At 39.1% G+C, this 24,457-nt stretch overlaps 4 protein-coding genes across 4 annotated transcripts; 1 reads left to right on the top strand and 3 right to left on the bottom strand.

Annotated features, from left to right (window-relative positions):
• Positions 1-741: 741 nt before the first annotated feature.
• LOC113465796 lies at positions 742-16,346 on the bottom strand. The gene is made up of 14 exons (XM_026820614.1): positions 16,238-16,346; positions 15,170-15,397; positions 14,836-14,931; positions 13,436-13,501; positions 12,328-12,921; positions 11,835-12,159; positions 11,032-11,517; positions 5,764-6,006; positions 4,912-5,225; positions 4,112-4,499; positions 3,633-3,847; positions 1,852-2,095; positions 1,461-1,682; positions 742-791 (listed from the first exon to the last, which is right to left on the bottom strand). The coding sequence occupies exons 1-14, from the start codon at positions 16,310-16,312 to the stop codon at positions 742-744; spliced, it is 3,546 nt and encodes a 1,181-aa protein (XP_026676415.1). The 5' UTR covers positions 16,313-16,346.
• On the bottom strand, positions 10,584-13,364 carry LOC113465797 (dnaJ homolog subfamily C member 21). The gene is made up of 5 exons (XM_026820623.1): positions 13,063-13,364; positions 11,893-12,885; positions 11,595-11,819; positions 10,970-11,509; positions 10,584-10,888 (listed from the first exon to the last, which is right to left on the bottom strand). The coding sequence occupies exons 1-4, from the start codon at positions 13,114-13,116 to the stop codon at positions 11,006-11,008; spliced, it is 1,776 nt and encodes a 591-aa protein (XP_026676424.1). The 5' UTR covers positions 13,117-13,364; the 3' UTR covers positions 10,584-10,888; positions 10,970-11,005.
• A 38-nt stretch (positions 16,347-16,384) lies between the features above and the next one.
• LOC103505278 (peroxisomal and mitochondrial division factor 2-like) lies at positions 16,385-17,698 on the top strand. Its single transcript, XM_008469605.3, has 3 exons — positions 16,385-16,491; positions 16,748-17,015; positions 17,376-17,698. The coding sequence occupies exons 1-3, from the start codon at positions 16,402-16,404 to the stop codon at positions 17,696-17,698; spliced, it is 681 nt and encodes a 226-aa protein (XP_008467827.1). The 5' UTR covers positions 16,385-16,401.
• A 160-nt stretch (positions 17,699-17,858) lies between these two features.
• LOC103505277 lies at positions 17,859-21,942 on the bottom strand. Its single transcript, XM_017442352.2, has 3 exons — positions 21,738-21,942; positions 18,868-18,990; positions 17,859-18,115 (listed from the first exon to the last, which is right to left on the bottom strand). The coding sequence occupies exons 1-3, from the start codon at positions 21,926-21,928 to the stop codon at positions 17,962-17,964; spliced, it is 468 nt and encodes a 155-aa protein (XP_017297841.1). The 5' UTR covers positions 21,929-21,942; the 3' UTR covers positions 17,859-17,961.
• Positions 21,943-24,457: the final 2,515 nt, after the last annotated feature.

Below are 24,457 nucleotides of genomic sequence, written 5' to 3'. Positions count from 1 at the left end.
AACCGCTCCCCCCCGGTGGGCGAATTGTCACACGACACCAGTGGCTTGAACGAGCCGAGCGAGGAGAATTCCGAATCCAGTGGCGTAGATCCAGTCGGGGACGGGGGCAGGGGACTACGGGACCTGGCCATCATAGCCAGGGCGGCTTGGAACTGTGTGTCCCCGCACAGGATGGCCCCCTCGCGTCCTCCTTCACTGAAGAGAAGTTTCTTCATGCCCGAGATAAATCGATTTAAAAAATACCGGTAAATCGTGAACTTTGACGTCACGGCATACGCTCCCGTAGGCGATGACGTCACATTAAGTTTTCTTCATGTGCCGCATCTTGGAGGAGATGCAGCGGAAGATTTCCTGCTGGTGAGAATGCTCGAACTTGAAGAAACCTGCACGGAAGAACAAATATTTACGTTTTAAAATTGGCAACATAATGATTTAAACTTTGAAAGCGGGATATCATGTCAAGTAAGTACTAATTCCGAGTCCCGAGCAAAGCCCCCTCGCAGGCAGCACATTAATGTGTTTGTGCGCATACGTTTCTGCGCATTTCTTTCTGCTCCTCCGCCAGCGTGCTTGCATACTGGCGCTACCTAGCGAGGCAACTGCCTGAAGTCTGAAGTCACACATCTTTGAATTCTTTCATTAGAACGGGAAATGAAAATGGAATTTTTGACCTTTTTATTTTTTCGGAGTTATGACTCCAGATTTGGATTTTTCAAGGAATCGATCATTTATTAATAATTTTTACCCATTTGCAATTGCTCCATCGTCCATAACAGAGACCTCCTGCTTGTCTAGATACAATTGAAAATGTTGAGGTTAGAATGTTATCGATAATGTATACATAACCATCGACCCTCGCAGAAAAAAATACTCAACTTCTTCATTTTCAGCGAGGATCGGGACTATGGTGAAGGCTCTGTTGAGGTCGCTTATATTCATCAGGATGGTTTATTTTCGCTAGGGTCGGAACTAGGCTAGGGTCGGAACTAGGCTAGGGTCGGAACTAGGCTAGGGTCGGAACTAGGCTAGGGTCGGGTGCCAGGGTGGGGAAGTGAAAATAAAACACAAAAAAATCAAATGTTGATGCTCACATCAGTTACATCAGAATAAAAAACAGGCCTCATGTCTACAGTTTAGACAAGGAGTAAAATCAGCAATAGAGAGAGGAATTGTAAATGTTGAAAAATAAATAAAAACTGATTTATTGAAGAAGAAGAAAAAACGAATTTGTTTCGACAGTGGGGGTAAAGGGACTTTTTAGTCTCATTCGAGCAGGATAAACAAGGCATATTCTCATAATAATAATAATAGACGGTTGAGTGGGAGGTAACCCTTAGAGCTCCATTATTATGTGGTCAAATCATAAAATAAATGAGGATAAAATTCAATGCCTCGGCTGGGGTTGAACCCACGCCCTCCTGTTTACCAGGCGAGCGCCTTGACCACTACGCCACCGAGGCAGGTTACCTGTCGATAGCCGGGCGATGTGACTTTGGACGTGGTGCCCAGATGTTGCAGCGTGTCGTAGTCGTTCATATGGAACGTAGAAGTGGCCACGAATATTTTCTGGGTCTCGGGAGTGCGGGCTGCGAATATCTTCTGCGTGTCCGCCGGGCTGCGGGTAGATTCACTCGGGCGCGGGACAATGTAGGGACGCTCGCTGTGCGGGGCATTCGTGAGACCTGCAACAGAAGAATAGAAATGCCAGCCTAGTTAGCTTGGTTGGTAGCGCGTCTGCCTTGTAAGCGCTAGGCCGCGGGTTCGATTCCCGCCCGGGGCGGATTTTATCCTGATGGGATAATGTTCGTTCTCGGAACGGCTGGCTTTGGTAAGGTAAATACACACACTCACCCAATGTTCTCCACGCATCACTCCTCATCTCGACATCATCATAAGCCGCTCCCATTCCACTCGGGCTGGTAGGCAAGGGTAGCTCCAGCTTGAGCGTCGGTAGCGACTTGCGGGGCGGCTTCTCCGGTTTGGTCGCTAGTTTCGGCTTGGGTGGGGGCGGCGGGGGTCGCTCCGTGGGAGGCATCGAGACGAGCTTTCTGACCAACACGGATAAAGCCGTCCCTCGCCTTCTGGCCGCAAACAGCTGAAGAGGCCTCAGTTACTAGACTTTTTCATTTGTAATAGTTTTATCCTTTCTTCCGTCCAAATTAATTCCCAAGGGCTCCAGTGGTGATGATTGTGTTTGCACAAGATAGAAAATTTGTTTATAAATAACTACAAGAGATAAACTCTTCAAACGATCGCCTTCCGAAGCCGGAAACTAACTGAGATTTCTTACACGTATTACACCCGCCCGCTGCGCCGCTTAGAAGCTGATGCAGAACAAGTTGAAACAATATTGTTTTAACTTGTGTTGCCCTTCTATTCTATTCTATTATGGGACTGGTTGCTCCTCTCCCAAGAGAGTATGCAATTAACACTGCGACCTCTGTAGATCTATTGTGACCAGTATTTTTTCCCCTGCCCGAGCTACTATCCCCCGGCCTTGATGGAACCTAGAAGTACCCTCACTGGTATATTTCAACCTCCTCAGTTTCTCTAAAATTCACCTGCAGTACCTCCAAAGACTCCGCATATTCAGGTTTATTTTTCAACTTACACATTATACATTGCCTACAGGACATTTGGAGAAAAATCGAATGAAACTCACGATATGAGGGAACGGGCCTTTATGGTCCCTAGAGTTGGATTTCTTCTTCTTCTTCTTCTTCTTCTTCTTCTTCTTCTTCTTCTTCTTCTTCTTCTTCTTCTTCTTCTTCTTCTTCTTTTTGGTTCGAGCCCCGTTACCTAAGTAACAGTTAAGAACCAGTTTCTCTAAAATTCACCTGCAGCACCTCTAAAGACTCCGCATATTCAGGTTTATTTTTTCAAATTACACATTTGCCTACAGGACATTTGGAGAAAAATCGAATGAAACTCACGATATGAGGGAACGGGCCTTTATGGTCCCTAGAGTTTTTTCTTCTTCTTCTTCTTCTTCTTCTTCTTCTTCTTTTTGGTTCGAGCCCCGTTACCTAACAGTTTAGAATAGAAGACGAGGTCTTCTGTTCTATACTAAACTTTTGTTGTATTATATTATTGAACCCATAGTAGACAATAATGTCTACAGTTTAGACAAGGAGTAAAATCAGCAATAGAGAGAGGAACTGATTTATTGAAGAAGAAAAAAAAACGAACATGTTTAGACTGTGGGGGTAAAGGGACTTTTTAGTCTCATTCGAGCAGGATAAACAAGGCGTATTCTAATAATAATAATAGACGGTTGAGTGGAAGGCTGGAAGGTAACCACTAGGCGAGGTTAACGCCTTAGGCGTTCTCTACCACCTAACCCTTACAGCTCCATTATTATCTGTGGGGGTAAAGGGACTTTTTAGTCTCATTCGAGCAGGATAAACAAGGCGTATTCTAATAATAATAATAGACGGTTGAGTGGAAGGTAACCACTAGGCGAGGTTAACACCTTAGGCGTTCTCTACCACCTAACCCTTAGAGCTCCATTATTAGGTGGTCAAATTATAAAATAAATGAGGATAAAATTCCATGCCTAGGCTGGGGTTGAACCCACGCCCTCCTGTTTACCAGGCGAGCGGCTTGACCACTACGCCACCGAGGCAGGTTACCTGTCGATAGCCGGGCGATGTGACTTTGGACGTGGTGCCCAGATGTTGCAGCGTGTCGTAGTCGTTCATATGGAACGCAGAAGTGGCCACGAATATTTTCTGGGTCTCGGGAGTACGGGCTGCGAATATCTTCTGCGTGTCCGCCGGGCTGCGGGTAGATTCACTCGGGCGCGGGACAATGTAGGGACGCTCGCTGTGCGGGGCATTCGTGAGACCTGCAACAGAAGAATAGTGTCCGCCGGGCTGCGGGTAGATTCACTCGGGCGCGGGACAATGTAGGGACGCTCGCTGTGCGGGGCATTCGTGAGACCTGCAACAGAGGAATAGAAATGCCAGCCTAGTTAGCTTGGTTGGTAGCGCGTCTGCTTTGTAAGCGCTAGGCCGCGGGTTCGATTCCCGCCCGGGGCGGATTTTATCCTGATGGGATAATGTTCGTTCTCGGAACGGCTGGCTTTGGTAAGGTAAATACACACACTCACCCAATGTTCTCCACGCATCACTCCTCATCTCGACATCATCATAAGCCGCTCCCATTCCACTCGGGCTGGTAGGCAAGGGTAGCTCCAGCTTGAGCGTCGGTAGCGACTTGCGGGGCGGCTTCTCCGGTTTGGTCGCTAGTTTCGGCTTGGGTGGGGGCGGCGGGGGTCGCTCCGTGGGAGGCGGAGGGGCGGGGGTCGGGGGCGGGGGTAGGGAGAGCGTCATGGGGCGCTCGGAACGGTCTAGGGACAGGCTCCGGTCCGTAGATCGAGAACGTTCCCGGGATAGAGTTCTCTCCTGAGAGCCACAACGTCGCGGGAAGCGAACTTCACTCGCGTGCTTCTCAAGGAGGGAGATGTGTGATGTGAATCCAGACGATGCTAGGGATACCTGTTAACATATGGGGATTTGTTGGTCGAATGAAGTGAGCTTTTAAAATGGAGTGTGTTTTATCCCCAATAAGCCCCGTACGGTGCGACCTAGCGCTTACAAGGTAGTCGCGCTACCAACCAAGCGAACTAGACCGGCGGAAAAGGTGAAAAATAAGAAGAGTGGGATCACTCACCTTATTCCCCCATTCCTTTCTACACCGTGAGATAGGTGCCTATCTCAAGGACACGGAAAGAAAGTACCTAGGTACATTATTGCTTACCATTATATTATGTTTTTGGATACTTGATTGTTTCTCATCTGACTCAAATTTCGCCTACTTTTTGGGCTTTATCAAGGAAACTGACTAATGGGTTGTTGTTGTTGTTGTGGTTGCTGCTGCTGATTGCTGCGGAAGTAAGCAAGTACTCACCTTATCCATCCCATGCGTAGACCCGGGGAACAACCGCTCCCCCCCGGTGGGCGAATTGTCACACGACACCAGTGGCTTGAACGAGCCGAGCGAGGAGAATTCCGAATCCAGTGGCGTAGATCCAGTCGGGGACGGGGGCAGGGGACTACGGGACCTGGCCATCATAGCCAGGGCGGCTTGGAACTGTGTGTCCCCGCACAGGATGGCCCCCTCGCGTCCTCCTTCACTGAAGAGAAGTTTCTTCATGTGCCGCATCTTGGAGGAGATGCAGCGGAAGATTTCCTGCTGGTGAGAATGCTCGAACTTGAAGAAACCTGCACGGGAAAAACAAATATTTACGTTTTAAAATTGGCAACATAATGATTTAAACTTTGAAAGCGGGATATCATGTCAAGTAAGTACTAATTAATACTAAAATAAGAAGATAATAAGTCTTTATGTTGAAACAATTGAAACATGTTGACTCTTTTCCATCAATAAATTTGTTGATTTAGTCAAGTGAAGACTTATTCTCTTATTTTAGTACATAATGATTTGTTTGATAGAGGCTTAGCCAGCCTAGTTAGCTTGATTGGTAGCACGTCTGCCTTGTAAGTGCTAGGCCGCGGGTTCGATTCCCACCCGGGGCGGATTTCATCCTAAAGGGATAAGGTTCGTACCTTGGAACAGCTGGCTTTCTCCTATCCCTTGTTCTTTCTTTGATTTCGGAACAATAAGACCCTAGCAGTTACAGTTCCCTCTGTCAAACCTCTTTTATTTTAAATTCAAGTTCAGTGTTCAATCAAATGGATGATGTCAAAGAAAACCCACAGTGTTAACTCTCAGATCGGCCATAAATATCTTAAGTCTTACCTTCTCCTGTGGAACACTTTCTGCCTGCTTCAAATGTGAACAGTTTCCCAGAGCTGTAGCCATATTTGCGAATAAACCGATATGGCCATGTGACCAAGACTTGGCTGTCCCCGATTCGGTGCAGCTGCAATGCACTAGATGTCACAGTCAGGGTGTAGGGTCCCGTCTCTAGGCCACAGCGCTCACTGGCCTCGGAACTCACCAGCTTCACGCTGAAGATCCCGTCACCTTTGTGCCGTTTTGCTAATGATTTGAGGCACCCTATAGCTATACCATAATTAGAAGGTAGATCTCGACTATCGTTAACCCAGCTAACCCTATAATAACACTGGTCACTGCTTGTTTGTGCCAGTTTCTTTGGTAGCAATATTCCATGGATGTGACTTCTGCACAAGTACCAAAATTTCTTCCCCAACACTGTAATATATTTTCTTTCCTCTTAATTTTAGGAGAAAGAAGCTGCTACTGAGATGCTCCGACTGAATCAAATGGCATTGGATAATTTAGAGGGAGTGTTGGATGAGAGGAGAAAATCTAGCTCTGTGGATTACATCAAATCGGTAAGCCCTTTAAACTCTTGTAGAATCTAGAGAATAATTCCTCTGTTCACCTAAATTTTGTCTTTATGTGAGAGTGAAACATGTCATTTTGCTGCTGGGGAAAAATCCTGTTCAGTCTGTATAAAAGGTTTGTAAATTCCATCATATTTTATCCTATTTTTTATTTAATTATTAGAATCACTGCACCACCCTTTTTAATCCACCCAACTACTTCAACTAACCATAGTAAGTGAGGTAAATTAATCCAAGTATTTGTTTTTCTTCACTAGGTTAAAGAAGAATATTCAGAAGCACACCACCCTTTTTAATCCACCCAACTACTTCAACTAACCATAGTAAGTGAGGTAAATTAATCCAAGTATTTGTTTTTCTTCACTAGGTGAAAGAAGAATATTCAGAAGCGATTCAGCTCTTGAACAAGAAAATAGACTCGTTAGTCAACCAAGTAAAGAAACTGAGAGAGGAGAATGATCAGTATAAATCGTTGACTCGGGATCTGGAATCTGATAATCAGCTATTGAGAGAGAGAAACAAGGAGCTTGAACAAGACCTGACTCATCATATAAAGCAAACGGAAGACATGATTCAGAGGGATAGAAGTCATGAGGCCATGAGAAATACTCTGTTATCTGTTGAAGCCAATACCAGTGAGTTAAAATGCTCTTTTTTAGTAGTTCTCCTTTGATGATCTCTAGACTGACACTGAAAGTGCAATCTTCAGCAGAATGCTTACCGAAACTAAAAGGAATGAAGATTTTGGTGGCAACCAGAGGTAACCTTCCTTGACTGGTTTTTCTGAGTCTGTCATACTGATTGAAACAACCGACAAAGTGGCACCATATAAAGTACTAGATGGAACGGTATAGTCTGCAGAATTTCCTCTGCCATGGTTTCTGAAATACATAGATCAAATAGAACCAATTTAGATGGGAATACCTATTTTGCTTACACCATTTTTACTATAAAGGCTGATGATAACTGGGTACCTGAGCATCCATCTGCTACATAATAGAACAGCTGAAATGTTTGGGTAAAATCAGGAATGGTGGTGTCAATATGATGGTGTCTTCATTACGTCTTAGTTAGTACCTACCATCTAGATGACAGTTCAAAAACAAACAATGTTTATAAAGAAGGGCTATTTTATGTGTTGGTCTCTATTTAAAAAAATTGCTCTTTTTTAGTAGTTCTCCTTTGATGATCTCTAGACTGACACTGAAAGTGCAATCTTCAGCAGAATGCTTACCGAAACTAAGAGGAATGAAGATTTTGGTGGCAACCAGAGGTAACCTTCCTTGACTGGTTTTTCTGAGTCTGTCATACTGATTGAAACAACCGACAAAGTGGCACCATATAAAGTACTAGACTTTTACATGACTAATTGAAAGGTCAGTCTTCACTGGGGATTTTGTAAAGCAGCAGGTACTGCTACCGTGAGTCACTATCTTGGATTAGATAAATCTTATCAGTAACCTGTTGAATGAGCAATATTTTCAACTAATCACTTCAAGTGAACAAAAGAAAAAACAGCACACGACCTAACAAAAATGGGATGGGAGATAAAGATTAAACTCCCTAGTAAACTTTTGTGAATAATGTGAATTTCATTTTATTTTATCTCAAAAATTCTTAAACGGAAGTTCAGGAATTTTAAAAGGAATTTCTCTCCAAGTCCAACTTCAAAATCTTTCTTCTTTCTGCTTTCTGGGATCTAGCACAGGGGAGCGTGTTGAGGACGAGATTTTTCGAGAAAAATCCCATGACAACAGTAGGGGGATGGGATTTTATTTTTCATAAAACGTCCCTTTCCCACCATAAATTCTTTGTTTATTTTTGACTTGTAATTTGTAATTTTATTTTCTGTGTGTCAAGACCTCACAACTTTATTTTATCTCAAAAATTCTTAAACGGAAGTTCAGGAATTTTAAAAGGAATTTCTCTCCAAGTCCAACTTCAAAATCTTTCTGCTTTCTGGGTTGTTGGGCAGCTGCTCAGCTGACAAAAACTAACCTCAAAATGTACTGTTCCTTCTGGACGCGGCTTGGGTCCTGTTCAATGAATTTCATCAGCAGATACCTACTCTGAAAATTTTGCTTTCGTTTTTTTTTTACGGAATCGACCCTAGACCCATTTCCTTCTTCATCATAAATCATTAAAATAATTGAAAAAATTTTTTTTTTTTTTTTTACGGAATCGACCCTAGACCCATTTCCTTCTTCATCATAAATCATTAAAATAATTGAAAAAAAAAAACATATTTAAAGATGTTATGCAGTTTGTTGACTAAAGAAATAGAGTAGCTTTATGTACTCAATGCTGAAAAAGAAGAAAAAAGAAGACATGATTCAGAGGGATAGAAGTCATGAGGCCATGAGAAATACTCTGTTATCTGTTGAAGCCAATACCAGTGAGTTTTTTTTTTATTACATACTTAGTTATGAAGAGGAAAGAATCAAAGTTTGAATTATTTTCTATTGTGTCTTATTAGACATAGATGAAAAAATTTTCCATGATTAAAAATGATAACATGAATTTTATTTATGTTTGTACTTTGTTTAAGTACCTACTAGTGATGGGTAAATACCCGGGTACTTATTTTTGGGGTAAATACCCTGGGTATTTACCCGGGTAAATACCCAATTTTTATAAATACCCGGGTATTTTCAAGAAGCGCCTCAGTCAAATTGTGCCCGGGAAATTCTTATTAGACATAGATGAAAAAATTTTCCATGATTAAAAATGATAACATGAATTTTATTTATGTTTGTACTTTGTTTAAGTACCTACCCATTATGTCACCCCAAAAGGCAGACTAGGGCAGCTGTTTTGACCACTTACTTACTTACTTACATTCTGTGTCTAGAAAAACTAATGTCAACATCAAATATTGTGCCAGTGTGTTGCAGTCCACTATTTTAATCTGATTTGACACTATAAGTAGGTGCTTCTCTTGATCATTTATATTTATATCTTTATGTTCAAATCATTATTTAAAATTTTATTTCAGAAGAAAAACATGATCTCATTGAAAAAGTGAAAACGTTAGATCAAGAAAAATCCGATTTGACCAAACAATGTATAGAGCTGGAACACACAAGTGTACAAATGGAGGAAGCTTTGAGAAATAGTGAGGCGAAAATGAGAGAGTACAGGAAAAAGGAAGTGACACATTTGGAAGTCATTGAAACCTACGTAAAAGATATTAATGCACTGAAAGGTAATGTGTAGAGCTGGAACACACAAGTGTACAAATGGAGGAAGCTTTGAGAAATAGTGAGGCGAAAATGAGAGAGTACAGGAAAAAGGAAGCAACACATTTGGAAGTCATTGAAACCTACGTAAAAGATATTAATGCACTGAAAGGTAATTTTTTTAGTTCTAAAACTATTATTATTTAAGTCTGCCCATTTGTGTAAGTAAATAAATTTAAATACCTACCTACTTAAATTTACTCAATTTGATTTTTTTCCAATCTTAGACTGCAATTTGGCTTAGTCACTTCAGGAATTAGGTTCTTTTTATAAATTCTATGTACATGTAAGTATATGTATTTTTTAAACTAGCTGCACTGACTAGTACCTACTTCCAAGTTATTTTGTGTAAAAAATTATAGTAAAAACACACACACACATTAATGTAAAAATTACTCCAATGTTCATCTTCTTCTTTTAGATGAAATCCAGAGTATGAAATCGAAACTTCAAGATCAGGAAATTGAGAACAAGAAACAAATGTTCGAGATGCAGCAAGACATGACGGTGAAATTAGCCAGCTTAACCACTGAGAAGACAGCATTGAACAGTGAAAAAGTCCATCTCGAGAATCAAGTTAGTAGAATAGACTGAATAGAGTGAAAACCTGGGTGTGACTGAAAAGAGAATTTTGGTTTTGACTTATAATCTTGCCACTGGTCGCTCCTCACAAGTAGTTAATCAATTGTAGGTACTGTTGGGTGAGGAATTGTCTGGTTACAAATCGAGCAAGAGTTGTGATGTTCTAGTACCTGGATCTACCTTTTGTATAACCATTACAATAGTTGATGTGGGCTTTTAAAGTCTAGAGTAGGTAACAGAGCATTACAAACAATATTTTCTACTGTTTAACAGAAATTTAAGCAGTTTGACTGCACTAACAATTTTAGAACAATATTTTATTATTTTGACAGCCCAATTTGTAAAACTAATGTTACTACTGACAAGCATATGTCAGTATGAAATTATACATTGATAACCATTACAATAGTTGATGTGGGCTTTTAAAGTCTAGAGTAGGTAACAGAGCATTACAAACAATATTTTCTACTGTTTAACAGAAATTCAAGCAGTTTGACTGCACTAACAATTTTAGAACAATATTTTATTATTTTGACAGCCCAATTTGTAAAACTAATATTACTACTGACAAGCATATGTCAGTATGAAATTATACATTGATATAATTATAATGTTGAGCCACCACATATGGTAGGTACATACTGTGTACCAGTACCTACATCAACTTCATTCAGCTAAATGACCAAGTTCATATTTTTTTACCTCTACAGTTCTTCTAATGGACATGGACAAGTGTACCAGTACCTACATCAACTTCATTCAGCTAAATGACCAAGTTCATATTTTTTTACCTCTACAGTTCTTCTAATGGACATGGACATGCACATAATTATCATATTTTAAGCTAATTTATCTCTTTTGCTTCTTTTTCTTGCTTATTTTGGCAGAACTGGTAGGGTCTTCTAAAGGAGCATTCTTAACAACAGCATGACCTGTTTGTTTCAAATGATTGAACAGTTTATTTTTAGACATAAAGTTCTTCTTACATGCTAGACACAAATGATTTTCATTTTTACTTATTTTCTTTGACTCATTTTTTGCTGGATCAGAGTCATTATCACTATGAAGATCAGCTACTTTTGCCTTGCCCATTTCTGGTTCTGCTGTTTTCACTTTTTCAGAGGGTTCTTTTGGTTCACTTTTGGATTTATTTTTATTTTTCTCTGATTTCTCAGCCTTATCTTGATTAGAAAGGTTGTTTTGTAGTATTTTAATGTTCTGTGTTTTCTTCCTCTGTTTTTTACTTTTTCCTAAATTTTCCAAATCATTCAATTCGTCATCCTCACTATGGTGCTCTATGATTGTGTTTTTAGTTTTCTTTTTCTTCTTTTTCTTGTTTGATACAAGGGTTATGTCAGGAACTTCTTCTTCAGATGAAATCTATGATTGTGTTTTTAGTTTTCTTTTTCTTCTTTTTCTTGTTTGATACAAGGGTTATGTCAGGAACTTCTTCTTCAGATGAAATATTATCATTTTCTTTGGATGAAATGTTTTCATCTACGTTTATATCTTCATCACTGTATTTTATATTTTCATCACAGTTGGATATCACATCATCACCTTCATTATTTTCATCACATGATTTAATGATAGAAGTTTCACTGCCACTATCTTGTACATATTCTTCATTGCTAAGATCACCATCATCATCATCATCATCATCATTTATTTTCATCACATGATTTAATGATAGAAGTTTCACTGCCACTATCTTGTACATATTCCTCATTGCTAAGATCACCATCATCATCATTGTTCATTTCATTTTCTTCTTCAAGCATTTGTTCTTTCAGTATTGCTACATTTTCCTTGTGCTTTTTAGAGTTTTCATGATTTTGAAAAGCTTTCTCTGTTTTAAATAGTTTATTGCAAGCTATGCAGAAGAGATGTGAAGATTCTTCAATATATTCATCCTCAGATTTGCCTACAGAATCATCATCATAACTGCTGTCTTCATCTCCAAACTCCTTTGCTACACTTGCTTCAATATCTTTCAATTCTTTCTCCAAGTTAGAAAACTTTGACCATTCATTTTCTTTCATAGATTCCATTTCTTTCTTACGGTCTATCATTTGCTGTCTTCTCCTTTCTTTCAACTTCAATGCATTTTCTTCTTTTTCTTGCTTCTTAATAAGAGCTTGGTTTTGCACTCTTTTGTCCTTTTTCCTTACAAATTCTACTAGGTTTTTCACAGTGTCATTATACTCCTTCTTAGCTTTATCTCGGATCCTTTTATTTTCTTTTTCTATTAATCTCAATACCCTTCTGTTGGGTGCCATGTTAATATCAAAAGCCTTCAACCAGCTGTATGTTTTCTTAGTACTAAAGCTTTGCCAGAAGGCATAGAAATTATGGACAGTGTTGTAGTAAGAACTAGTTGAGTTTCCAAAGTTAGGAATATCCATTTCCTCTTCACTGAACTCCATCTCTTCCACAGCAATCTTTATGAAAACGTCACGATACACTGAGTAGAATCCTTTCTCTCCATCACCATAACCTTTGTAACAGCTTGCAGTGAAGTATGGGGTCAAGTCTATACTATCTGACTCATCATAGTCCTGTCGGAGGAACACATCCTTGTGTTTGTCATAGAAAGCTCGCTCATGTGGATTACTCAACACTTCATATGCTTGCTGGATAAGTTGGAACTGCTCCTTAGCCTCTTCTAGATTGTTTGGATTCTTATCTGGGTGCCATTTCAAAGCAAGCTTGCGGTATGCTTTCTTCAGATCTTCATCATTTACATTTAAGGGTACACCAAGTACCTCATAGTGGCATTTCATGCTGGGACAGTGGTACGTACTTGCAAAATTTTAGGTGTGTAAAATCTAGTTCACATGTTCACTTTTTCCTGAGTTTGAGTCTGCTATGTGATAAGTTGAACGCTTGCGGTATGCTTTCTTCAGATCTTCATCATTTACATTTAAGGGTACACCAAGTACCTCATAGTGGCATTTCATGCTGGGACAGTGTGAAGTAGGCACGTATTTGCAAAATTTTAAGTGTGTAAAATCTAGTTCACTTTTTCCTGAGTTTGAGAGTCTGCTATGTGATAAGTTGAACACTTACGAGAAAAAAACTGCAAGAGGTACGTATTTTAAATAAATTGTAAAATAGGTATTTAAAATTTAATTAAATAAAATTAAAAATAAAATCAAAAATCACACTATTCACACTTTTCCATCACATCTATTTAACTTTTTATAAACGTGAAGCTAGCAAATCCTCATTTTTGAAAATGATCAGTGGTGTTCAAAATGAGTATAAAGCCGCGTTTACAACACCAGCCTCCCGCAAGAATCCAATGTGTTGAAACGTAAGATCGCGGTCCAATCGTTTGGTTCCCTGAAAAATATGGCGGAAATCAGATTTTGATCAATTTTATATTTCTCTCTTCTCAAACGTACAACAAACTTTTTTTATAAAAAAAAGATATGGCGGAAATCAGATTTTGATCAATTTTATATTTCTCTCTTCTCAAACGTACAACAAACTTTTTTTATAAAAAAAAGTTTTTTTTTAACTGCCTTTTTTTGGAGTGATAAGCTGATAAGCATATTGAGTTTTTGTTGGTCTTCCTTTTAAATGCTACCATGTACCGTTCAAATGAAACGCTGACAGATGTGAATTCTCTACCCTTTGATCAAGCTGAGCAGAGCCAAACTGAGTCTCACTATGTCCAGAACTTGAACTTGCCTAACTCACTCTAGTTTACAAACAAAATCTGCTGATGGAAAATCTACTCCTTTCCTCGTTGGCAACATAAACATCAGCTGTCTAATTACCATATTCTTAATTAACTATTTCTAATTATAAAACACTTGCTGAAACACCTAATACCTAACTTGTATCTAAACTCGCGCTGTTCGCGACATTCCCCCCCAGAAAGTAGGAACTACTACAAAAGTAGGTAACAGTAAGATAAATAAAAGGCTAATAATTGTGAAAGGTTACCTAACTATTACAAACATTGATTTCCTACAGTCAACAGATTTTAAGGGTTCAGAGATTCAGACAAATTGCATTATGTAACAACAAAAAATTATCTAATAATAGAAAAATTAATAAACAATAACAAAATCTTCTCTAGCTATTTCAAATTAAACATAACAGGTACTCAAACAAATTATAGACTGGAAAATAATTGACAAACACAATTCGTCTTTTAAATTCAGGACACAGGAATGTTCGAAAAATACATTACATTGTGCAACATTGAGCAGAACCCGTCAGACATTGATTATTATTAGCAAAGATATTACAACATTGCACGAAAGTTTTAACATTCATTAACAACTGACACAGTTTACACAGAGTTATCATTCCTATGATACCTACTAGAAAGAATTGCAGAGCCTCATTTCTCACTTTTTATGACATTTCCTAGATAAGGATTCTATACAAGATATTATGTGGAAAATTTTGTCTTTTTTTATTATTTAATAATATTTTTTTTACTTGATTCTACACTTTCTCAGTTTAATGCTGGGGTTTGCCAACTCGGGAAGTTGGAATTAAGATGAAACGAGGATTTCTCTATACTTAATACCCAGCTCAACCTCGAATTGAACTCAATCCTGAGACAATTCACGGTGGTAAAACTTGACCTTGGTATTGAAGTGACCATCTGGTCACCCATCCAGACACTTACCACACTCACCGTTGCGTTGTTATCACACCTTAGCACTACACATTAGCTTTTCAGTCTTAGTATCAATGACATCATCCAAAGTTTCAGCACTTCGTGATCGAGCCAAGGTTAGACTAGGTCCCACCTGAAATACGAGAAATTCGCTGTTAACGGCCCACCTCGGTTAAGAGCACCGACCCTCAGCTCACAAGTGCTGGGTTCGAATCTCAACTTTTTCAACTTATCTCAAGTTATAATTACTAAAGGTTTTTATAACTAACACAGGTATTTAAAATTTAAACAGGGATTTAAAACCTTTCCCTGAACCATCCATGAACAACTTGAGCCAAGTAGGAAAATAACATGAAATTGGTGCTGTCCTAGGTACAATAAGGGGGGGAGTTAACATCAAATAAATAATCATGTAGACTTACTACAAAGACATGAGCTTGATTTTTTTGAACATCTTCACAAATCTTGATACAATTTTCTAATGTCAGTATTGGTACGGCTGAATTCTTTGGGTCATCCTCATTTTCAAAAATCTCCAACCGTTCTATACCTTGCTTGCTGGAACGGTATAGTCTGCAGAATTTCCTCTGCCATGGTTTCTGAAATAGATCAAATAGAACCAATTTAGATGGGAATACCTATTGTGCTTACACTATTTTTACTATAAAGGCTGATGATAACTGGGTACCTGAGCATCTATCTTCTACATAATAGAACAGCTGAAATGTTTGGGTAAAATCAGCAATGGTGGTGTCAATATGATGGTGTCTTCATTGCGTCTTAGTTGGTACCTACCATCTAGAGGACATTTCAAAAACAAACAATGTTTATAAAGAAGGGCTATTTTATGTGTTGGTCTCTATTAAAAAAAAAATGGAACGGTATAGTCTGCAGAATTTCCTCTGCCATGGTTTCTGAAATACATAGATCAAATAGAACCAATTTAGATGGGAATACCTATTGTGCTTACACCATTTTTACTAGAGAGGCTGATGATACCTGGGTACCTGAGCATCCATCTGCTACATAATAGAACAGCTGAAATATTTGGGTAAAATCAGGAATGGTGGTGTCAATATGATAATGTCTTCATTGCATCTTAGTTAGTACCATCTAGAGGACAGTTCAAAAACAAACAATGTTTCTCACATCCATGGAAAAGAAAAGCTCCTTTTTGTATTTAACCTAACCCTATAATAACACTAATCACTGCTCTAATTGTGAAAATTCCTTCTTCCGTTTAACCTAACCCTATAATAACACTGGTCACTGCTTGTTTGTGCCAGTTTCTTTGGTAGCAATATTCCATGGATGTGACTTCTGCACAAGTACCGAAATTTCTTCCCCAACACTGTAATAAAAAATGCTCTTTTTTAGTAGTTCTCCTTTGATGATCTCTAGACTGACACTGAAAGTGCAATCTTCAGCAGAATGCTTACCGAAACTAAGAGGAATGAAGATTTTGGTGGCAACCAGAGGTAACCTTCCTTGACTGGTTTTTCTGGGTCTGTCATACTGATTGAAACAACCAACAAAGTGGCACCATATAAAGTACTAGGATTTTCTTTCCTCTTAATTTTAGGAGAAAGAAGCTGCTACTGAGATGCTCCGACTGAATCAAATGGCATTGGATAATTTAGAGGGAGTTTTGGATGAGAGGAGAAAATCTAGCTCTGTAGATTACATCAAATCGGTAAGCCCTTTAAACTCTTGTAGAGTCTAGAGAATAATTCCTCTGTTCACCTAAATTTTGTCTTTATGTGAGAGTGAAACATGTCATTTTGCTGCTGGGGTAAAATCCTGTTCGGTCTGTATAAAAGGTTTGTAAATTCCATCATATTTTAACCTATTTTTTATTTAATTATTAGAATCACTGCACCACCCTTTTTAATCCACCCAACTACTTCAGTGAGGTAAGATTAATCCAAGTATTTATTTTTCTTCACTAGGTGAAAGAAGAATATTCAGAAGCGATTCAGCTATTGAACAAGAAAATAGACTCGTTAGTCAACCAAGTAAAGAAACTGAGAGAGGAGAATGATCAGTATAAATCGTTGACTCGGGATCTGGAATCTGATAATCAGCTATTGAGAGAGAGAAACAAGGAGCTTGAACAAGACCTGACTCATCATATAAAGCAAACGGAAGACATGATTCAGAGGGACAGAAGTCATGAGGCCATGAGAAATACTCTGTTATCTGTTGAAGCCAATACCAGTGAGTTTTTTTTTACATAGTTATGAAGAGGAAAGAATCAAAGTTTGAATCATTTTCCATTGTGTCTTAATAGACATAGATGAAAAAATTTTCCATGATTAAAAATGATAACACGAATTTTATTTATGTTTGTGCTTTGTTTAAGTACCTACCCATTATGTCACCCCTAAAAGCAGACTAGGGCAGCTGTTTTGACCACTTACTTACTTTCTGTGTCTGGAAAAACTAATGTCAACATTAAAATATTGTGCCAGTGTGTTGCAGTCCACTATTTTAATCTGATTTGACACTATGGTGCTTCTCTTGATCATTTATATATATATCTTTATGTTCAAATCATTATTTCAAATTTTATTCCAGAAGAAAAACATGATCTCATTGAAAAAGTGAAAACGTTAGATCAAGAAAAATCCGATTTGATCAAACAATGTGTAGAGCTGGAACACACAAGTGTACAAATGGAGGAAGCTTTGAGAAATAGTGAGGCGAAAATGAGAGAGTACAGGAAAAAGGAAGCGACACATTTGGAAGTCATTGAAACCTACGTAAAAGATATTAATGCACTGAAAGGTAACCCTATACTTGTCCACGTAGGCGTTCAACTCTGTTACTCGCGTTGCATTCTCCTCTTCCAACTGGCCACACTTCTCCACAGCAGTCAGCAGCGAGTTCTTCTCAAATAGTCTGGAATGCATACAAATTATGTTGTTGGTGGATAAATACCCGGGTAAATACCCAATTTTTATTTACCCACCCAGTGGGTATTTACCCACGACCCATCACTTATTTGTTTAAGACTATTTAATTCATTGTTAGAATCGTGTCAGCTCCCGTGGCGTAGTGGTCACCGCACTCATCACCCACGCGGGAGATCCGGGTTCGATTCCGTTCCATAAGGTCCTTCCCTCAAGTCCCCTTCATTGGAGACTCGGAAGGTTTTCATTCCTCAAGTAACATCATCCGGTTTTATCTTGCACTTCACAGTGTGCGAATAATTTCTCAGTGCTGAGTTCTCGCGTTTCAGAGCCTCGTTTTCCTCGCGGTAGTGAGCCAACTTACGTTCGAATCGGGCGGACATTTTCTGCCACTCCTCTGTCCAACTGGAAAAGTAAAAATAAATAAATGGTTATAAAAATAAATCATACAGTAGAAGCGAGATACAAAATAATCCAGAAATCCCGTCACTGATGGTGACCAATAAAAATGCCCCAAAAACCAGTTTTTTTGGTTTTTTGGTTCTCTGGACAAAATTTGCACTAACATTTTCGTGATCCTGTTAAAAAGACCTTTAATTTGATATATAGGTCGACTACGTTTGGATAAGTCCATCTATGGGGACAGACAGACAGAGTGACAGACAACACCGAAGCGAATACAATAGTCCGTCCCTTATACCTTTTTATTACTATTGTAATAATAAAGGAAGGACGAACTAAAAATCTAAATTAATACACTTGTGGCAAGCGATTAGAGGAACGCTGTCCTTTCCTTCGTTTTTCTTTGGAAAATGGAACCTATAGGATTTGCTATTCTTACCATAAAACACATGATTTTCGAACATTTTGGCTAGTTAAGTTCAAGATAAAATTGATAAGATCCAAAAAGAGCAAGGGGGACGAACAATGACAGCGTTCCTCTAACTAATTGGGGCAGCCCTAAGGGTTAGGTGGTAGAGAACGCCTAAGGCGTTAACCTCGCCTAGTGGTTGCTTTCCACTCAAGAGTCCTAAGGGTTAGGTGGTAGAGAACGCCTAAGGCGTTAACCTCGCCTAGTGGTTGCTTTCCACTCAAGAGTCTATTATTATTATTATTATTATAGTGAAAGCATGTAAAAAGAGACTCGAAGTGATTACCTTTTCAGCTGACCCCTATACTTGTCCACGTAGGCGTTCAACTCTGTTACTCGCGTTGCATTCTCCTCTTCCAACTGGCCACACTTCTCCACAGCAGTCAGAAGCGAGTTCTTCTCAAATAGTCTGGAATGCATACAAATTAATATTATGTTGTTGTTGTTGTTGCAGCGGCTTTAGCTTTCGCCGAATGGTGTTGGCAGAGTAAAGAAAATACGTCTTTTTGTATCTGCCACACACCGGGGTGATGGTCTCTAGCCATGTTTATTGGCTCGTCCTGAACCGCAGTCAACCATCGTGAGGACTTGTGCTTATTCTTTAAAAACAGGGAGAACCCTTTGAGACTGCCAGCTAGCTAGGCTGGTTAGGGTTAGCTGTTCTCCCTCCCTGTTTATAGTTTATAGTCCCACAGCCAGACGCTAGTCTACTCTCTGAGCCAGACAAATTATGAAATTGTTACTTGAGAAATGAAAACCTTCCGAGTCTCCAATGAAGGGGACTTGAGGGAAGGAACTTATGGAACGGAATCGAACCCCGGTCTCCCGCGTGGGTGATGAGTGCGGTGACCACTACGCCACGGGAGCTGACACGATTCTAACAATGAATTAAATAGTCTTAAACAAATATGGATGCGGCACACAAGGGATCAAGAAGAGACCGCCTCAACATAATAATGAAGGGGACTTGAGGTGAAGATATTCCCGATACAAGCTTGTCCCTCAGACATAATATCACGATGAACGAAAACAAGTACGCCCTACTATGTACAATCCATCATTTAAGACATACGGTTTAGGAAGAAGGAAGGATATCTTGGTTGCAGAACGTAAGGGTTACAAGTCCAGCAAACGTCGTACACTTTTCCAGGATTTTTAGGATTTTACAAAAGGTTCTACAATTTTCTTTATATAGATAGATACCTAACTGAAATTCATTTTTTATTATCCTTATCTCAACATAGGAGGTTTTTTCCTTTTACCATCTCAACAAATGAAAATAAAATCCAGATCTCCCTACGAGGGCAGAAGTGTTTATTTTAATTTTGTCTTCATTCTTTGTTGCCACATTCGTTGTTGATATTATGGTAGGAAGCCAGTAGTTAGCTTGAAGAGTAGCGCGTCTGCCTTGTAAGCGCTAGGTCACGGGTTCGATTCCCCCCCGGAGCGGATGTCATTCTATATAGATAAGGGTCGTTCTCGGAACGGCTGGCTTTCTCCTATCTTCCTTATCTCCTCGCTTTCGGGACGATAAGACTTGGTAACAACTTATATGTACCTACCGCTACCTACATAAAGAAAATAAAATCATGAGCTCTTACGAGGGCCTCGAAAGAGCGATCATGTTGGACATAATTATTAAAGTTCCTAGGTACTGTTTTAGAATGCTAGAACTGAACTACAAGAAATATAACGAGGCTCTGAAACGCGAGAACTCAGCACTGAGAAATTATTCGCACACTGTGAAGTGCAAGATAAAACCGGATGATGTTACTTGAGAAATGAAAACCTTCCGAGTCTCCAATGAAGGGGACTTGAGGGAAGGAACTTATGGAACGGAATCGAACCCCGGTCTCCCGCGTGGGTGATGAGTGCGGTGACCACTACGCCACGGGAGCTGACACGATTCTAACAATGAATTAAATAGTCTTAAACAAATATGGATGCGGCACACAAGGGATCAAGAAGAGACCGCCTCAACATAATAATGAAGGGGACTTGAGGTGAAGATATTCCCGATACAAGCTTGTCCCTCAGACATAATATCACGATGAACGAAAACAAGTACGCCCTACTATGTACAATCCATCATTTAAGACATACGGTTTAGGAAGAAGGAAGGATATCTTGGTTGCAGAACGTAAGGGTTACAAGTCCAGCAAACGTCGTACACTTTTCCAGGATTTTTAGGATTTTACAAAAGGTTCTACAATTTTCTTTATATAGATAGATACCTAACTGAAATTCATTTTTTATTATCCTTATCTCAACATAGGAGGTTTTTTCCTTTTACCATCTCAACAAATGAAAATAAAATCCAGATCTCCCTACGAGGGCAGAAGTGTTTATTTTAATTTTGTCTTCATTCTTTGTTGCCACATTCGTTGTTGATATTATGGTAGGAAGCCAGTAGTTAGCTTGAAGAGTAGCGCGTCTGCCTTGTAAGCGCTAGGTCACGGGTTCGATTCCCCCCCGGAGCGGATGTCATTCTATATAGATAAGGGTCGTTCTCGGAACGGCTGGCTTTCTCCTATCTTCCTTATCTCCTCGCTTTCGGGACGATAAGACTTGGTAACAACTTATATGTACCTACCGCTACCTACATAAAGAAAATAAAATCATGAGCTCTTACGAGGGCCTCGAAAGAGCGATCATGTTGGACATAATTATTAAAGTTCCTAGGTACTGTTTTAGAATGCTAGAACTGAACTACAAGAAATATATAGGTGATAATAAAAATATGTCGGGTAAATCACTAGTTTTTCAATTATAATGATCGGTAGGAGAAACAAAGATTTAAAAGGATTCTCTTTCTCACACAAAAGCTAAAAAAATTGCTAAAAAAAAAAAAAAAAAAAAAAAAAAAAGATGAAATATGCAGGTCATGCAGAGAATAGAACACCAAAGATAGTACTAACCAAGAAAGTAAAGGGAAACAATCAAAAGGAAGACCAAAACTAAGATGGGAATGACAACATTAAGCCGAAAAGGAGATGGGCTGGATGAAGAATCATGGATGGAAAGTGCCCGAGAGAGAAGTGGATGGAGACAATCTGTTGAACAGACATTTGGTCAACTAGGCCCTGGTCACGGATAAGAGAAGTACTTTATCGGGAGGGGGGAGGTATTTTAGCAGGAAGAGAGAAGGAAACTTACTTTTGATAGAACAACACCTGACTTCGTAGTTGAATCAGCTGCTGAGCATACTCCAAGTTCTCCTCAGTCAGCTGCTGACAATGCTGACTTGAATCTTGCAGGACCGTTTCCAGAGAAGTTAGTTGGGATTCTAACAGGCGAATTTTCCCAGTGTACGATTTGGTGTCCAGGCTGAGTCTGGAAATAGTCATAATAATGCATGAAATAAAGGTAAATTCGATTCTTGCCCGGGGCGGATTTTATCCTGAATTAATAAAGTTCGTTCTTGGGACGGCTCGCTTTCTCCTATCCTGTCTTCCTTCTCTCTTCGATTGCGGGACGATAAGACCTTAGCAGTTACAGTTCCCTCTATCAAACCTCTTAAAAAATCAAAATAAAATAAAAATCTACATAGTTATTTTTTTCTCTTTACTTAAAGCGCCAACAAACAGTTTGACCTAAATTCATACCATCCTGCTGAACTATACACATGTCCCTAGCTACTGCACTGATCTAAACTTCATACTATTGGGAATTACCTATTGCCTCGAAAGAGCGATCATGTTGGACATAATTATTAAAGTTCCTAGGTACTGTTTTAGAATGCTAGAACTGAACTACAAGAAATATATAGGTGATAATAAAAATATGTCGGGTAAATCACTAGTTTTTCAATTATAATGATCGGTAGGAGAAACAAAGATTTAAAAGGATTCTCTTTCTCACTATGTCGGGTAAATCACTAGTTTTTCAATTATAATGATCGGTAGGAGAAACAAAGATTTAAAAGGATTCTCTTTCTCACAAAAAAAAAAGAAAAATACAATAGTCAGTCCCTTATACCTTTTTATTACTATTTGTAATAATAAAGTAAGGACGGACTAAAAATTGTACCTACATGTCATGGTATGCATGCATGTACCTAGTAGGTAAATATGTCGGGTAAATCACTAGTTTTTCAATTATAATGATCGGTAGGAGAAACAAAGATTTAAAAGGATTCTCTTTCTCACAAAAAAAGAAAAATACAATAGTCAGTCCCTTATACCTTTTTATTACTATTGTAATAATAAAGGAAGGACGGACTAAAAATTGTACCTATATGTCATGGTATGCATGCATGTACCATAGTAGGTGTCTCCTCGCTTAATTTTTGAAACAGGGCCCTATTTGTACGGTCGTGTGGACGAGGCTATTTACGCAAATAGTATCTACCGTTCTCACTAGAGCGCAGCACATGTTTGAAAGGCTTTTTTTCAAGAATCTCAAAATCGCCATGATGGCCGTCCTGTTTTTCTAAAGTTCAAGGAAGATATTTTTCTTTCCCCTGTTAAAAAGCTGTGCTTTCTGTTTAAAGTTGTGCGACCTATTCTTCGAGTTCATTTCTAAAGTTCAAGGAAGATATTTGTCTTTCCCCTGTTAAAAAGCTGTGCTTTCTGTTTAAAGTTGTGCGACCTATTCTTCGAGTTCACGACAGAGAGTTCTTGCTGAGAGTGTGCGAGTTCGAACCTCGGATTGGGCTGCAGTGAGGAGTGAAGTTCGAAACATTTCAAGGTACGATTCTGGGACAGTCGGCGTCTGCTGTGGGCATTATCGATTTTCCTCATTATCATTCCTAAATTCAAAGGCAAATATTTGATTTTATCAATCACAACTCTAGATTCCCTTGTATTTTGTGAGAATTATTTGTGTCTAACTAGTTTGATCTGTGTTGATGAATCACCAGGTGTTGATTGAGCTTTGAGGTCAGTGCTAGAACACTTCCAACAAGATAATCTTGATCTACTTCCAACTTACTCTAGGTAGTAATAGTATTCCTAGACCGAAGGCCCGGTCCCTGTAGTCAGTTTCGGCTGTTTCAAATTGTAGTATAAATATGTATTGAAAGAGGGGACTTTTTATTTCACTTGTCAGGCACCTAAAATAATTTAATAGTATTCCTAGACCGTAGGCCCGGTCCCTGTAGTCAGTTTCGGCTGTTTCAAATTGTAGTATAAATATGTATTGAAAGAGGGGATTTTTATTTCACTTGTCAGGCACTCCAAATAATCAATTGTCTTACAATCATACTTGGGTACTGTACTGCTTATCTTAGGTTGAAAAGAAACACCTCATTATTTGGTGAACTGATTGAGGACTGGTACCTACTAGAGGTTCATGTTGAATGGATTGTTGACCTCTGAGTATGCTTGGAGACTGGTCATGGTTATGTACCGGGTTAGGTTAGGCAGGGTTTGTAAACTAACCTTGCTTTTAAGTTAGGTACCACTCCCATACCAAACTGTAGAAACAATATCCTGTCTCAACCAGTCTGAACCAAAACCTACCCAGTACATAACCACAACCTAGTTCTCCAATTGTTGGGTGATATGGGTCAAATTACAGGAGATAATGATTCCTAGCAACCTGTGATGTATAAAAGGTAGACCGCCACAGGTTGAATCTGTGCGAGACACCGTTGGATATTTTTATAGTGTGGGTTGCATATATGCAAGACGGTTCTAACTTAAAATGTGGGTCTCATATATTTGCAACCCTCTACTGTGTAATTTAAACTGTAGGTATTCTGGAAGCCTGGCGTCTGAGGAGTATTTTACTTTTAGTTCAAGAAATTATCTTGAAAAATAACATTTTTACTTTCTATTACCCTTACGTATAGGGAACCTATACAAGGTAATGAGAAAGTATTGCAATCGGTCCAAATTTTTTACCCATATAAACAAGACTGTTTGGCGTCAGGG

Source organism: Diaphorina citri, unplaced genomic scaffold (genome assembly GCF_000475195.1).
Source record: "Diaphorina citri unplaced genomic scaffold, Diaci psyllid genome assembly version 1.1 scaffold161, whole genome shotgun sequence".
Lineage (NCBI taxonomy): Eukaryota > Metazoa > Arthropoda > Insecta > Hemiptera > Psyllidae > Diaphorina > Diaphorina citri.
The sequence above is the reverse complement of the archived record's forward strand: the minus strand, read 5'-3'. Positions and strand labels throughout refer to the sequence as shown.

What these genes read in the sequence shown, in the direction of transcription:
- LOC113465797 (XM_026820623.1), bottom strand. Translation starts at nt 13,116, where the DNA reads ATGAAATGCCACTATGAGGTACTTGGTGTACCCTTAAATGTAAATGAT. An exon ending in TAAATGTAAATGATGAAGAT is followed by an intron (nt 12,886 to 13,062) that starts CTGAAGAAAGCA and finishes AATGATGAAGAT; the next exon opens with CTGAAGAAAGCATACCGCAA. An exon ending in CTGAAGAAGAAGTTCCTGAC is followed by an intron (nt 11,510 to 11,594) that starts ATAACCCTTGTA and finishes GAAGTTCCTGAC; the next exon opens with ATAACCCTTGTATCAAACAA.
- LOC113465796 (XM_026820614.1), bottom strand. Translation starts at nt 16,312, where the DNA reads ATGACAGACCCAGAAAAACCAGTCAAGGAAGGTTACCTCTGGTTGCCA. An exon ending in TCTTGCGGGAGGCTGGTGTT is followed by an intron (nt 12,922 to 13,435) that starts GTAAACGCGGCT and finishes TGCCACTATGAG; the next exon opens with GTACTTGGTGTACCCTTAAA. An exon ending in TGATGCGTGGAGAACATTGG is followed by an intron (nt 1,683 to 1,851) that starts GTGAGTGTGTGT and finishes CTTCTGTTGCAG; the next exon opens with GTCTCACGAATGCCCCGCAC.
- LOC103505278 (XM_008469605.3), top strand. Translation starts at nt 16,402, where the DNA reads ATGCTCCGACTGAATCAAATGGCATTGGATAATTTAGAGGGAGTTTTG. An exon ending in CTGTAGATTACATCAAATCG is followed by an intron (nt 16,492 to 16,747) that starts GTAAGCCCTTTA and finishes TTTCTTCACTAG; the next exon opens with GTGAAAGAAGAATATTCAGA. An exon ending in ATCTGTTGAAGCCAATACCA is followed by an intron (nt 17,016 to 17,375) that starts GTGAGTTTTTTT and finishes ATTTTATTCCAG; the next exon opens with AAGAAAAACATGATCTCATT.
- LOC103505277 (XM_017442352.2), bottom strand. Translation starts at nt 21,928, where the DNA reads ATGACTATTTCCAGACTCAGCCTGGACACCAAATCGTACACTGGGAAA. An exon ending in CAGGTGTTGTTCTATCAAAA is followed by an intron (nt 18,991 to 21,737) that starts GTAAGTTTCCTT and finishes TATGCATTCCAG; the next exon opens with ACTATTTGAGAAGAACTCGC. An exon ending in TATAGGGGTCAGCTGAAAAG is followed by an intron (nt 18,116 to 18,867) that starts GTAATCACTTCG and finishes TTACTTTTCCAG; the next exon opens with TTGGACAGAGGAGTGGCAGA.